General features: G+C 45.1%; 1 protein-coding gene across 1 annotated transcript; it reads right to left on the reverse strand.

Annotated features, from left to right (window-relative positions):
- Positions 1-3,417: 3,417 nt before the first annotated feature.
- On the reverse strand, positions 3,418-6,422 carry LOC115192221 (uncharacterized protein K02A2.6-like; the record flags this gene model as incomplete). The annotated part of the gene is made up of 1 exon (XM_029750471.1): positions 3,418-6,422. A coding segment is annotated over exon 1 (2,892 nt), but the record flags the coding sequence as incomplete, so codon positions are not given.
- Positions 6,423-15,939: the final 9,517 nt, after the last annotated feature.

Genomic DNA, 15,939 nt, shown 5'->3' on the forward strand with positions numbered 1-15,939 from the left:
CTTGTGGAGATCTTCAATTTATTTTCTGAGTTCTTGGCTGATTTCTTTTGATTTTCCCATGATGTCAAGCAAAGAGGCACTGAGTTTGAAGGTAGGCCTTGAAATACATCCACAGGTACACCTCAAATTGACTCAAATTATGTCAATTAGCCTATCAGAAGCTTCTAAAGCCATGACATCATTTTCTGCAATTTTCTAAGCTGTTTAAAGGCACAGTCAACTTAGTGTATGTAAACTTCTGACCCACTGGAATTGTGATACAGTGATTTATAAGTGAAATAATCTGTCTGTAAACAATTGTTGGAAAAATTACTTGTGTCATGCACAAAGTAGATGTCCTAACCGACTTGCCAAAACTATTGTTTGTTAACAAGAAATGTGTGGAGTGGTTGAAAAATGAGTTTTAATGACTCCAACCTAAGTGTATGTAAACTTCCAACTTCAACTGTATGTTCTGTTTCCTGTTGCTGACTGAGAATTCATGTTTATGCCACATGAAATCTAATTGTGTATTTGAGACCTTACTCAAAGATGTTTGTTTTTTTAATTATTATTTTAGTACTTTCTACCTCTTGTTCTCCCCAATTTCTGATATCCAGTTGGTAGCTAGTCTTGTCCGATCGCTGTAACTCTTGTACTGACTCAGGTGAGGCGAAGGTCGAGAGCTATGCGTCCTCAGAAACACGACCCGCCAAGCCTCACAGTTTCTTGACACACTGCTCGCTTAACCCGGAAGCCAGCCGCACCAATGTGTCGGAGGAAACATTGTACACCATGCGACAGTGTCAGCGTGCATGCGCCCGGCCCACCACAGGTGTTGCTAGAGCGCGATGTGACAAGGACATCCTGGCCGGCCAAACCCTCCCCTAACCCGGATGACGCTGGGCCAATTGTGCGCCGCCTCATGGGTCTCCCGGTCACGGCCGGCTGCGACACAGCCCGGTATCGATTTGCAGTGACGCCACTAGTATTGGGCATAAGGACTGGGCCTTTGCTCAAGGAGAGAGAAACAGTCAGACATTACAGCAGCAGGTAAGCCTATAAAATATAATAGAGAATAGACTAACTAGATTCCAATTCAAAACATAAACTCAGCAAAAAAAGAAACGTCCTCTCACTGTCAACTGTGTTTATTTGTATGAACATAACAAGATTCAACATCTGAGACAAACTGAACAAGTTCCACAGACATGTGACTAACAGAAATGGAATAATGTGTCCCTGAACAAAGGGTGGGTCAAAATCAAAAGTAACAGTCAGCATCTGGTGTGGCCACCAGCTGCATTAAGTACTGCATTGCATCTCCTCCTCATGGACTGCACCAGATTTGCCAGTTCATGCTGTGAAATGTTACTCCACTCTGCCACCAAAACACCTGCAAGTTCCCGGATATTTCTGGGGGGAATGGCCCTAGCCCTCACCCTCCGATCCAACAAGTCCCAAACGTGCTCAATGGGATTGAGATCCGGGCTCTTCGCTGGCCATGGCAGAACACTGACATTCCTGTCTTGCAGAAAATCACACACAGAACGAGCAGTATGGCTGGTGGCATTGTCATGCTGGAGGGTCATCGTCAGTGTACGGATACAGGTATCCTGAGTGTATATCCTGTATGTGTATTTCTTTTCCCTCCTTCTCCTCCTCACAGGTGACAATCATCACTCCCCAATCAGAAGACACCTGTTCCTTTTCCCTCAACCAATCACAGCCCCTTGGTTTAAAAACCCCATTCAGTTGTTTTCTACCCATCTCCCTCTCTCCCTCTCTCCCTCCCTCCCTCCCCTCCCCTCCCCTCCCCTCCAGGATTTGTCGTTACTGACACCCATGCCGCTCATGCAGATTGTTATAGTGGTTAGTTCAGCGTTGCGCGTCATAGCATTAGTGTTTGCTATTGGTTGGCTCTTGTGTTTTGGTGTAGTAGTTTAAGATGGCTACTTTTGATGTGAAATCCTTTTTGGATAACCCTTCGTGGGAGGTGTTTGACAAATGTCGTAAAATTGATTTAATGACCTTGGCAGACCATTATTCATTGTCTATTTCGCACAGTTTAGTTAAGGCGGAGGTTAAGAAACTAGTGTTAAATATTTTGTTGGAAGAGCAGGTGCTTGTGTTAACGCTGCCTGAGCTTACTACCCCTGTAAGGGATGTTGTGGCTCCGGTAAGCCCGTCGGCTAAAGCTCCAGCCACATTGCCCCGTTTTGATCCCCTCTCCCCACTGTCAACCGGTGATGCCAGGAGGGATGTCCATTCGATACAGTTCCAACTGGAGGCGGAAGAGAGAGCCCAAATTAGGTGAGAGAATCTCCAGTTGGAGATGTGTAAAATTGAGGCAGAAAGAGAACAGCGGCAGATGGATTTCAAAATGCGCCAGATGGAACTGGAGGCAGAGACATCGAGGCTAGCCTTCGTTCCTGCTGTGCCTGTTAGTGAGGCATCTTCACCAGCTGTAAACACGTTTGACATTAGTAGGCAGATTGCCTTAGTACCTTTGTTTAGAGAGTCAGAGGTCGACTCCTATTTTTGTGTGTTTGAGCGAATAGCCGTAGCATTGAAATGGCCTGAAGAGGTATGGTGCTTATTACTTCAGTGTAAATTAACTGGTAAAGCCCAAGAGGTTTTGTCAGCGCTACCTCTGGAAGACAGTTTGAATTATGAAGTGGTCAAAGCTACTGTAGTAACTTGACAAGGAATGCCCACACGCATTTCGATATTACTTTCCTTTACTTTCAACCCAAACCTAAAGGTGTATTGCCAGGTACAAACGGTACAACTATAACAGAACTATATAGCCCACTCAGCCGGTGGTAGAATCACATTGCACAGAACTCACTCTTGGTGATGACATCATCAAAGGGGAAAGGTCAAGGTTAATGCCAATAATAACCATGTAATTATTTATATAGTGTCCACACTATAACACTTCTCCCCCCTCAATTTAAATCCCCCCCCTGTAAGGAAAACATAAGGTTAACAAGTAAACCACATTAGTGTTTTCTTCTCTTTACTACACCACACTGTAGAACTTCTGCTGGTGTTACGGTAAATGTAACCAAAACAACAACAATAAAATGACAGTCCTTATTTCTTTTCAACTAGGTCTGCTGCTCCAAACAAACACTAACACCACGAGTCTCTCAGTCTCAACTACAGAGTTAGTTTTTCAGGAGGCTTGTGACTACGCTGTGATCTGCGCAGTACTCCTGGTGTGCTACGAGACACAGGTAAGGCATGTCCCAGTGGAGCTGGGTCTGAGGGCACAGGAGCGGGTTGGGTGTTTGTGAGAGAATGTCCATCACCCTCTGCTGGAACCACTGAATGCCCCTGTTCCTCAGATGCTGTTTCCTGTGGGATTTCAACTTGTATACTACCACCCACAGCTGTTCCGTCTGAAAACATGGTCTTGTCTTTGTCATAGCGCAGGCGGAGATGGTCCTGGTGTCTGCGCATGACTCGACCATCAGTCAGTTTGACCACAAAGGAGACGGGACCACTCTGACTCAGAATGATACCTGGCAACCAGCGTTGGCTGCTTGTGAAGTTGCGGATGTAGACAGTGTCATTGGGTTTTAACTGTCTCTCCCTTGCGTGGTGGTCATGTCTCTCTTTTTGTTTCTCCTGCTTCCGTTCCACTCGTGCTCTGATGTTCGGACGCAGTAGATCCAGGTGAGCTTTTGGCCTTCTGCCCATTAACATCACCGCTGGAGCCTGTCCTGTTGTTGTTTGTGGCGTGATGCGGTACTGGAACAAGAACCGAGAGAGCTTAGTAGTGATGGTTCCCCCAGTCATCCTTTTGAGCCCCTCTTTCAGTGTCTGCACAGCCCGCTCCGCTAAGCCGTTTGAGGCCGGGTGAAACGGGGCGCTGCGGACATGGCGGATCCCGTTTCTCCGCATGAATTCTTGGAACAAATCACAGGTAAACGTTGTTGCGTTGTCGGACACCAGAGAGTCCGGCAGACCATGGGTTGAAAACACCTGCCGAAGCTTTTCGATGGTTGTGGTCGCTGTGATGTTGCTCATGATGTGCGCCTCCAGCCACTTGGAGTGTGCGTCCACCATGACAAGGAACATGTGACCCATGAAAGGGCCTGCAAAATCTATATGCAGCCTAGACCATGGGTGGTCAGGCCACTCCCACAGATGTAGTGGCGCGGGCGGCGCCATCTTCTGGTTGATCTGGCACTCAGAACATGATTTAACTTTGTCTTCTACCTCCTGATCCATGTTAGGCCACCAGATGTAAGATCTGGCTAAACTTTTCATCCGGGAGGCACCCGGGTGAGCCTCATGGACCTCATCCATGACTTGTGCACGGCCAGGGGGTGGAACAACCACTCTGGACCCCCAGAGTATGCAGCCATCCTGCACACTCAGCTCCGTTTTGCGCTTTGCGTAAGGTCCTAGTCCATCATCCTCTATGACAGGAGGCCAACCCTGCATCAGGAATCTTTTCACTTGGGACAGGATAGGATCCCGGTCTGTCCACTGTTTGATCTGATTGGCATTCACAGGTGAGTTTGACAATCTCTCCATTAGGAAAATTGTCTCGGGAGGCACCACAGTTGTGGCAGGCATCTCTGGTAGCGGGAGACGGCTGAGCGCGTCTGCATTTGCATTGTCCTTCCCCGCTCTATACACTATCGTATACTGGTAAGCCGACAGTGTCAGGGCCCAACGCTGTAACCTTGCTGAAGCCATGGGCGGAATGCATCTTGATTCACTAAAAAGGCTCATCAGTGGTTTGTGGTCAGTGCATATGGTGAAATGACTACCGTAGAGGTACTGATGGAAGCGTTTCACAGCAAAGACTATGGCCAGACCTTCCTTGTCTAACTGTGAATAACCCTTCTCAGCACTCGTCAGCGTACGTGATGCAAATCCAATGGGTCTCTCTGACCCGTCCTCCATCTGATGAGAGAGTACTGCCCCGACGCCATAGGGTGAGGCGTCACATGACAGGATGATCTCTTTGTCTTGGTCAAAATGAACCAGAAGTTGTGCTGATTGTAGTAGTGCTTTCACTTCCTTGAAAGCTTTCTCTTGTGCTGGCCCCCACTTCCATTTACAGTCTTTGTGGAGCAACCGATAAAGTGGAGCCAACACTGTTGACAGCTCAGGGAGGAACTTCCCATAGTAGTTCACCATGCCCAGGAACGACCTGAGCTCTGACCCATTCTTGGGGTTTGGAGCATCCTTGATTGCCCTGACTTTGTCCTCCACAGGACACAGACCCTGCGCTGTGATCTTGTGACCTAGGTATGTCACACTCTGTGCTTGGAATGTGCACTTGCTACGCTTCAGGCGCAGCCCTGCCTCAGAGAATCTCTTTAACACCTGGTCCAGATGGTGGAGGTGCTCCTCCTCCGTCTCCCCTGTAACCAGGATGTCATCCAGGTACACTGCTACATGAGGGATCCCCTGCAGCAGATTGTCCATTGTCCTCTGGAAAATGGCTGGGCTGGACGCCACTCCGAAAACCAAGCGGTTGTACCTGAACAAGCCTTTGTGCGTGTTGACTGTGACATACTCTTTTGAGTCCTCGTCCAGGAGGAGCTGTTGGTAGGCGTGACTCATGTCAAGCTTTGAGAACGTCTTGCCTCCTGCCAGTGTCGCGAACAAGTCCTCCACCCGTGGCAGCGGGTAAGCGTCTAGCTTAGAGGCCCTGTTGATGGTGAGTTTGTAGTCCCCACATATACGCACCGTGCCGTCACTTTTCAGAACGGGAACGATAGGAGCTGCCCAGCGGGAGAACTGAACGGGAGTAATGACGTTTGCTTCCTGCAGCCGCTCCAACTCATCTTCCACTTTCTTTTTCATGGCGTAAGGCACTGTCCTGGGCTTGAAAAAGCGAGGCTCGGCCTGAGGATCCACGAACAGCTTAACTGTAGTGCCCTGCAGTGTGCCCAGTTCCTCTTTGAAAATCTCTGGGTATTTTTGAATGACATCCTCAGTCACTCGGGTGTGTTTTATCTCACCCCAGCTCAGTTGTATTTTGTTTAGCCAGTCACGCCCTAGTAAACTAGGCCCATTCCCTTTCACCACCAGGAGCCGTGCTCTCGCTTCCTGGCTGTTGTATGCAATGTTCACTTCTAGAGCCCCAAGCAATGGTATGGTCTCCCCGGTGTACGTACGCAGTCTGATCCCTGCCGGTGTGAGGGCAGAAACCTGTCTTGAGCCCCATTTTTGTTTGTAGGTCTCCTCACTTATGACAGAGGCAGAGGCCCCCGTGTCAATCTCCATCCTCATCTGCTTTCCATCTACCTCCACTGTAGCATAAATAGGCTCTGCGCGCGGCTCCCTCACATTAAACATGTTGTAGGAACAATGCTCGTCCTCCTCCTCTGTGCTCTCTAGGTGGTGCGCTGCTGACTGAGGCTTTGGTGCTGTGAACTTGCCCAGCCCAGTCCGCCCACCCTCTGGCTTGCTCCTAGGACCCCTGCATTTTTTTGCTAAATGTCCCTTTTTGTTGCAATTGTGACAGACAGTCTCCATGAACTTACAGTTGTTACCATAATGTGTCCCTCCACATCTGAAACATTCCACTGCTTTTCCCCTTTTTCCTGCCGCCTCTTTTGTCACCTGATGCACTGCACAACTTTCACTGTTGGCCTTTTGAATATTTTTCACATTACTAGCGGCCATCTCCATCCCTTGAGATAGTTCCAATGCCCTCTTGAAAGTCAGTGTGGCTTCCCCAAGCAACCGGCGCTGTATGCTGTCCTCATTAATGCCACAGACTAATCTGTCACGGAGCATGTCCTCTAACATAGCCCCAAACTCACAATGTTCAGAGAGTTCCCGTAATTCAGCAACAAAGTTAGCAACAGACTGACCTGTTTTCCGAAAATGGCAGTTAAACTTGAACCTCTGGACAATCACTGAAGGCTTTGGATTGTGGTGAGTCTGAACGAGAGCAACTAGATCCCCAAAAGGAATTTCTCCCGGTCTCCGTGGTGTAGCCAAATTCCTCATTAGCTTGTAGGTTTTAGCCCCACACACACTCAAGAGAATAGAGCGCTGTTTAGCCTCATCTATGATTCCATTTGCCAAGAAAAAGTGTCCCAACCTTTCCACATATTCCGTCCAGTCTTCGTTCTCTTCCACAAACTCAGTGATAGTCCCAAACATTGCCATTATAACGCCAACCTGTCCTTGATCCTCGTTAGCGATTTGCACTTGCTGCTGATTGTCCCCGTCGGCGTTTCCGTCCAGTGGCACCTGCTCTCCGTCGCTCATTAAGCTAGCTAGCTAACTCGCCCTGTACAAGTTGATAAAGTTTTATCCTCGTCGCCAAAAAGGTGTAGTAACTTGACAAGGAATGCCCACACGCATTTCGATATTACTTTCCTTTACTTTCAACCCAAACCTAAAGGTGTATTGCCAGGTACAAACGGTACAACTATAACAGAACTATATAGCCCACTCAGCCGGTGGTAGAATCACATTGCACAGAACTCACTCTTGGTGATGACATCATCAAAGGGGAAAGGTCAAGGTTAATGCCAATAATAACCATGTAATTATTTATATAGTGTCCACACTATAACAGCTACTGTTCTTCGCGCCTATGAGCTTGTGCCTGAGGCATACCGACAGAAATTTAGGTCTCATAGAAAGTCTTCTAATAAGACTTATGTGGAATTTGCTAGAGACAAGGGGAATCTGTTTGATAAATGGTATGCTGCTAGTAAGGAAACTGATTTCAACACTCTCCGGGAGTTAATCTTGTTGGAAGAGTTTAAAAATTGCTTACCCGAACGCATTGTAGTTTACCTAAACGAACAGAAAGTATCCTCCCTGTCAGAAGCGTCTATGTTGGCAGACGAGTTTGAGCGTCCCTGTTTCTATTGTCATAAAGTGGGACATATGATTAATGATTGCTTCCTGCTAAAACGCAAACAAGGGATGCCTATTCGTGCCAAGCCGCCAACAGGTGTTGGGCTAATTCGTACGGTTGTGAGGTCTGAAACGAAGGTGCCTCAGGGTAAATGTAGTTTGAAAGTCTCAGTACCCGACCGCAGTTATGAACCGTTCATTTTCGAGGGGTTTGTGTCCATAGCGAATGACGAAGCATCTCAGCGTCCGGTTAAAATCCTTAGAGATACTGGTGCGGCGCAGTCGTTTATATTGTCTGATGTGTTGCCCTTATCCGACAATACATACTGTGGTTCCAGGGTATTGAAATGGGTTTTGTCCCAGTGCCATTGCACTTTGTGAATGTACACTCTGAGTTAATCAGTGGAATATTCAGAGTGGGGGTACGTCCTATGTTGCCAGTAAAAGGTGTGACCTTTATAATGGGTAACGATATTGCCGGAGGAAAGGTAGTACCTGTATTAGAAGTAATGGATAAAAGTGACCACTCTCTCTCCAATGAGCTGGCACAGAGTTATCCACATGTGTTCCCTGCTTGTGCTGTCACTCATGCTCAGGCAAGACAAGTGGGTGACGTGATAGATTTGTCGAACACTGTTCTGTTCAAAGAAGATGATCAAGAGGATGGGTTGCCAAAATGCCGCCCCAAATTCAAGTGCCGCCGTAGGCAGCCGCCTAATGGGAGGGCCAGCCCTGCATGGGAGAGATCGCATTTGTAAAATGATGTATTGTTTCAAAGGTCGTAGAGACAGACCAGTAGATTTATACAATCCCCAACTGTTGCAATCTAAATAGTAGCATGGAAAATGTATTTGTAGACACTTTCTTCCAAAGGGAGATGAAGATTATGAATTTCCTGCCTGGGCTGCAGGACAGTGGAATTATGACATGAACACGTCATGGCATTTTGCGGGACAAGGCATAACTCCATCATATCAACCAATCAGCATCCAGGATCCAAACAACCCATTTGATTTAAGAAATAAGGCACAAGAGACTGTATCATTAATATAGTCACAGGTAAATGGTGTTGTTCGTCAGCCCATTTACCTGGGACTGTATTCATGATATAGCACTGCCTCCCTTGCCTTATTGCTTTTTTATACAACGGGTTAAAACCACATTCCAGCCTGTGTCTATTCCACAAGTTACCACTGGCTAAATCTATGACGTTAAAATGCCTATTTACTCTCTTCCATCTGACTGCGCAATCCACTGCCCACTCTTAGATGCCTATACCATCTAAGAGTGGGCCACCAACATAACGTTATTAACAATGGGTCAAATGTTACCCATTCAAGTACCTATCTGCAGTCTGTCATATGAAAGTTAAGTTCCAAAGGTGTCCAAAACCGTATCGCAAGTGAGGATTATTGTTTCTTAATGTTAAAACAGAGCGTGGGAGCCCAGCTATGGCCCATACATCCGACTGAGAATCCTAGAGAGGGCTATATGCCATCTGGTGTTCTCGAGAGCTAGATCAAATGACTGAAATAGTCAGTGGCGAGTTTAGCGTGTAAATCTTGGTGGGGCAAACAAAAACAACAAATTTGGGGATGCACAGCCACAACACAACACATTAATTGCACTATAACGGTGACAAACGGTGCCCACAAACTGTTAGGGCCTACATAAAGTCCCAACAGCTTACCACTGCTACACCTGGCTATCAGCGGAGCCTTGTCTGTCAGCGAAACCGTTAATTCAGCCTCATTTTACTGCCTAAAAAAACATAGCTGACTTGCTTACACAAATGTGGTTTCTCCTGACAATTGAGATTTACAAACTATGGCAAAAGGTGACGACAAGCAGATAATAGGCAATCCGTAATTTTGATTAAGACATTGATGAGCGAGCTTGGACGGACGTACTGTAGTCAATATAACTATTTGTTCAGCACTTTTGAAATGTACAGCGACAGAATAGAGAACATGGGCCGTTCTTAGTCAGAACCATAGGATAAATAAAGGGGGCATATAAGCAGACAATGAAAGCTCTTACAATATTCAATGATTACATTTCTCTAAAACGAAGTCAGAACAGTAGGTGAAATGAAGAGGGGAAAATAGGAACTTGGGCTACAAACAGTTTACTACACAACATGCACTTAGTATTACTTTCTTAGCTACAGTATACATATCTCTCTGGCATATTACGTCATTTATGCAGCAGCATACAAGGCTTTTTTGGGGGGGGGGGACTCACCTTGTTATGCTCACTTGAACAGGAAGGTGACGCGGCGGTCCTTCGTGGGCAAATTTTGTCATCAAAAGTCTGTCATATTTTCCCAGTCGGAGCACAGAAGTCAGATTTCCCAGTTCTGAGTTTCCAGTTCTTTTTAGTGCAGCAGAAATCATGCTGGTTTTAACAGCATGGCCAATATTAAATGTTTATCATTTTAAGCTCGGAAAAGAGACCCTTAAACCGAGAATTTGGACCACACACCCACTACACTGAATAGCAGGCTAGTGCTTGCTTTGCAATGCTTGCAGTTAGCCACTGATTTCTTCCAAACCACTCATTGTAGAAATTGCGATTTCCAACTTGTTGTGTAATGTTTGTCCAATGACATACATTTCTCTTCATATGACAAGGATTAAAACGGATTTGCCAGTAGATTGCCAACTTGATTCATGATGATGATGACTGCTAGCTAAGATTTGAAGTATGATGTTGACATGATCAGTCCAATCAAAGCTACTTTAGATATAACGTGATTTGACCTCGTTTTATCTGTGGCCAATGATCTTGAGCCTTTTTGGATGGGCACTTCTAATGTAACTCTATGGCAGCACCCAGGGGGCTTGAATTTTCAAGCTCTACCCATAGATTTGGCGGTGACATAGTGTCCTCATGAGTGACAAAACACTAAGCCAATCACGACGCAACTAGATTACATTACCAACCCCTATGCTCTGTATTTTCCGCTGGCTGCCCCACCACCACAGAATGCACTGAGCTAGGCTGAAACACCTGCATTTTGGAGCTGCCTTACTCAAGACAGCAAAAAAGAGACCATGTTTGTATGGAGGCTTTATTAACTCAAAGATTTTTACAGTTTGCAAGCTGATATGTGACACTTATTAATGCCAAAATAACATGCAAAACAGGCAACTCCCTCAAAAAATGTGGGGCTCAAAACAGGTGGGGCTCAGCCCAACCTGCTCTGAATGACGGGTTGCAGCTAGAAATAGTTCTTTATCTATTAATATACTGCACAGCCTAAAAACACGACCTTCCATTAGAGCAATATTCAATTTGAAGCTCTACATTATTATTATTATTATTGTGACGGCAAGCAAGTTTATTTTTTTTATTTTTCTGATGGACATGTTCTGAAAACTGACCTCCAGGTTATTGAGGGATCTAGTCTAGATTAAACCTCATAGGAAGATTGTTTCATTTTATGGAGGTTTAATTTAGGTTTCTCTGTTCAACTAAATACTGTGTTTGTGTTTGACAGGAGAGAGACCAGACTCTCAACCTGACAGCAGGAAGAGTCCTTCAGGGGAATTAGACCCAGAAATGCAAAACAGCGAGGCGACACCACTACTCTCATTATGGAAAGACTGTTACCTGGTTCAGGAATGTAAAAGATCATGAGGACACACACAGGAAAGAAGCCATTCCAATGTGAAAATAGATTTTTACAATCACAGGACCTAAAATCCCACACGAGAATACACAGGAGAGAAGCCTCACCAATGCCCCCAGTGTGGAAAGCTTTTTAACCGGTTAGGACACCTCAAAACGCATGAGAGGACACACACACAAGAAAAGCCCTACCAAAATGCTTCCTTTGTTTAAAGAGTTTTACCCAGTTAGGAAACCTGAATAAGCATTACCGGAAACACACTGGAGGGGATAAGCCCTACCACTGCTCTCAGTGTAAAAACAGCTTTACCAAATTAAGGCACCTAAATAGGCATGAAAGAACACATCCACAGGAGGGGAAGACATACCACTGTTGTAATTGTGAAAATACATATTCCTCGTCAGAGGACCTGAAATCACATGGCTGTGTTCTGACTTATGTTTTTGAATGAGAATGCAATATTTTTTTGTTTGTTTATGCCACATGAAATCATATTGTATGTATGAAAGCTTACCCAATAATAGGCCTTTTTTGTTTTCTGTCTCAAATCAGATTAAAGATTTTGCTATGTTTAAAAATATATATATTCCTACACTATGGAGGTTGGAATAATACTGTGTAATTGTGAACATGAGGACAATGTCCTTTTAGTGTAAGAGCTGTTAGGAAAGACCACCTGAAATTTCTGCCTGTTTTGGTGGGAGGAAGTCTTGGGCTTCCAGGGTGACATCACCATGTGGTGAAATAGTTAGCCTAATACTCCAATAACAAAGAGATTTCTAAAACTGTCTGCCAATAACAGCTCATTTTCAGCTCATTAAACATTTAAAAATGTATTTTGTTTTGATGATTAACTTTGATAGATCGGATACAAGTATAAACCCTCAGATATTGCTCGCTACATGATTTGGATATATTAAAATGTAAACTATTTAATAGATCAATAGAATGTACATTTGTTGACTCTAACGTTGAATATAGTCATTTTGTTAGATAATTTGTGTACTTTTAAGAGCTATATTCCACTAGATTCTGTGTTTATATTGAACTTGAGGAGTGTGGCATTTACATGTTTTATATATATTAGTGCATTCGGAAAGTTTTCAGACCCCTTGAGTTTTTCCACATTGTTACGTTACAGCCTTATTCTAAAATGGATTAAATAAAAATTCTCATCAATCTACACACAATACCCCATAATGACAAAGTCAAAACAGGTTTTTAGAATTGTTTGCTATGAGACTAAAAATTGAGCTCAGGTGCATCCTGTTTCCATTGATTATCCTTGATGTTTCTACAACTTGATTGGAGTCCACCTGTGGTAAATTCAATTGATTGGACATGATTTGGAAAGGGACACGCCTGTCTATAAGGTCCTACAAATGACAGTGCATGTCAGAGCAAAAACCAAGACATGAAAAAATGTCTGCAGCATTGAAGGTCCCTAAGAACACAGTGGCCTCTATCATTCTTAAATGGAAGAAGTTTGGAACCACCAAGACTCTTCCTAGAGCTGGCTGCCCGGCCAAACTGAGCAATCGGGGGAGAAGGGCCTTGGTCAGGGAGGTTACCAAGAACCCGATGGTCACTCTGACAGAGCGCCAGAGTTCCTCTGTGGAGATTGGAGAACCTTCCAGAAGGACAACCATCTCTGCAGCACTCCACCAATCAGGCCTTTATGGTAGAGTGGCCAGACGGAAGCCACTCCTCAGTAAAAGCCTCATGACAGACCGCTTGGAGTTTGCCAAAAGGCACCTAACGGACTCTCAGACCATGAAAAACAAGATTCTCTGGTCTGATGAAACCAAGACTGAACTCTTTGGTCTGAATGCCAAGCGTCACGTCTGGAGGAAACCTGGCACCATACCTACGGTGAAGCATGGTGGTAGCAGCATCATGCTGTGGGGATGTTTTTCAGCAGCAGGGACTGGGAGACTAGTCAGGATCGAGGGAAGCTGAACAGAGAGATCCTTGATCCTGCTCCAGAGCACCAAGGACAACAGACTGGGGTGAAGGTTCATCTTCCAACAGGACACCGACCCTAAGCACACAGCCAAGACAATGCAGGATTGGCTTCGGGACAAGTCTCTGAATGTCCTTCAGTGGCCAAGCCAGAGCCTGGACTTGAACCTGATCGAACATCTCTGGAGAGACCAGAAAATAGCTGTGCAGCGACACTCCCCATCCAATCTGACAGAGCTTGAGAGGATCTGCAGAGAAGAATGGGAGAAACTCCCCAAATACAGTTACGCCAAGCTTGTAGCGTCATAACCAAGAAGACTCGAGGCTGTAATCGCTGCCAAAGGTGCTTCAATAATGTACTGAGTAAAGTGTCTGAGAACTTATGTAAATGTAATTTCAGTTTTATTTTTTATAAATTTGCAAATATTTCTAAAAACCTATTTTTGCTTTGTGATTATGGGGTATTGTGTGTAGATTTAGGGGGGGGGGGGGGCATTTTAATCAATTTTACAATAAGGCTGTAACGTAACAAAATATGGAAAAAGTCAAGGGGTCTGAATACTCTCCGAATGCACTGTATATACTGAACAGAAATATAAACGCAACATGGAACTGAGTTACAGTTCATATAAGGAAATCAGGCAATTGAAATACATTCCTTAGGCCCTAACCTATGGATTTCATATGACTGGGAATACAGATATGCATCTGTTGGTCACAGATACACTACATGACCAAATATATGTGGACACTTGCTTGCCGAACATCTCATAAAAAAATTATGGGCATTAATATGGAGTTGGTCCTCCCCCCCCTTTGCTGCTATAACAGCCTCCACTCTTCTGGGAAGGCTTTCCACTAGATGTTGGAACATTGCTGTGGGGACTTGCTTCCATTCAGCCACAAGGGCATTAGTGAGTTCAGGCACTGATGTTAGGCGATTAGGTCTGGCTCGCAGTCGGCGTTCCAATTCATCCCAAAGGTGTTCAATGGGGTTGAGAGGCCAGTCAAGTTCTTCCACACCGATCTCGACAAACCATTTCTGTATGGACCTCACTTTGTGCACAGTGGCATTGTCATGCTGAAACAGGAAAAGTGCTTTCCCCAAACTGCTGCCACAAAGTTGGAAGCACAGAATCATCTAGAATGTCATTGTATGCTGTAGCATTAAGATTTACCTTCACAGGAACTATAGGGCCTAGCCCAAACCATGAAAAACAGCCCAAGACCATTATTCTTCCTCCACCAAACTTTACAGTTGGCACTATGCATTGGGGCAAGTAGCGTTCTCCTGGTATCCGCCAACCCAGATTCGTCTGTTGGCTTGTCAGATGGTGAAGCGTGATCCATCACTCCAGAGAACATGTTTCCACTGGTGGTGAGCTTTACACCACTCCAGCCAACGCTTGGCATTGCACATGCTGATCTTAGGCTTCACAATAACAGCACTTATATTTCATTTGGGCAGTTCTAGCAGGGAAGAAATTTGACAAACTGACCTGTTGGAAAGGTGACATCCTGTAACAGTGCCATGTTGAAAGTCACTGCGCTCTTCAGTAAGGCCATTCTATTGCTAATGTTTGTCTATGGAGATTACATGGCTGTGTGCTTGATTTTAAACACCTGTCAGCAACGGATGAGTCTGAAATAGCCAAATCCACTATTTTGAAGCGGTGTCCACATACTTTTGTGAATGTTTAGTGTACCTTAAAAAAAAAGTAGTTGCGTGGATCAGAAAACCAGTCAGTATCTGGTGCGACCACCATTTGCCTCATGCAGCACGACACATCTCCTTCACATAGAGTTGACCAGGCAGTTGATTGTGGCCTGTGGAATGTTACCCCACTCTTCAATGGCTGTGCGAAGTTGCTGGATATTGGCGGGAACTGGAACACGCTGTCGTACACGTCGATCCAGAGTCGTCGACCCAAACATGCTCAATGGTTAAGATGTCTGGTAAGTATGCAGGCCATGGAAGAACTGGGACATGTTCAGCTTCCAGGAATGTTGTACAGATCCTTGCAACATGGGGCCGTCCATTATCATGCTGAAACATGAGATGGCGGCGGATGAATGGCACAAAACAATGAACCTCAGGATCTCGTCACGGTATCTCTGTGTATTCAAATTGCCATCAATAAAATGCAATTGTGTTCATTGTCCGTAGGTTATGCGTGCCCATACGGGGCAGCAGGTAGCCTAGTGGTTAGAGCGTTGGGCCAGTAACCGAGAGGTTGCTAGATCGAATCCCTGAGCTGACAAGGTAAAAATCTGTCGTTCTGCCCCTGAACAAGGCAGTTAACCCACTGCTCATATGCCATCATTGTAAATAAGAATATGTTCTTAACCTCTACGGGCTACGGGGGCAGTATTGAGAATTTTGGAAAAAATATGTGCCCATTTTTAACTGCCACCTACACCAACTCAGAAGCTAGGATATGCATATTATTACCAGATTTGGATAGAAAACACTCTGAATTTTCCAAAACTGTTTGAATGGTGTCTGTAAG

The sequence above is a fragment of the Salmo trutta genome, chromosome 4 (genome assembly GCF_901001165.1).
Source record: "Salmo trutta chromosome 4, fSalTru1.1, whole genome shotgun sequence".
NCBI classification, from domain to species: Eukaryota; Metazoa; Chordata; class Actinopteri; order Salmoniformes; family Salmonidae; genus Salmo; species Salmo trutta.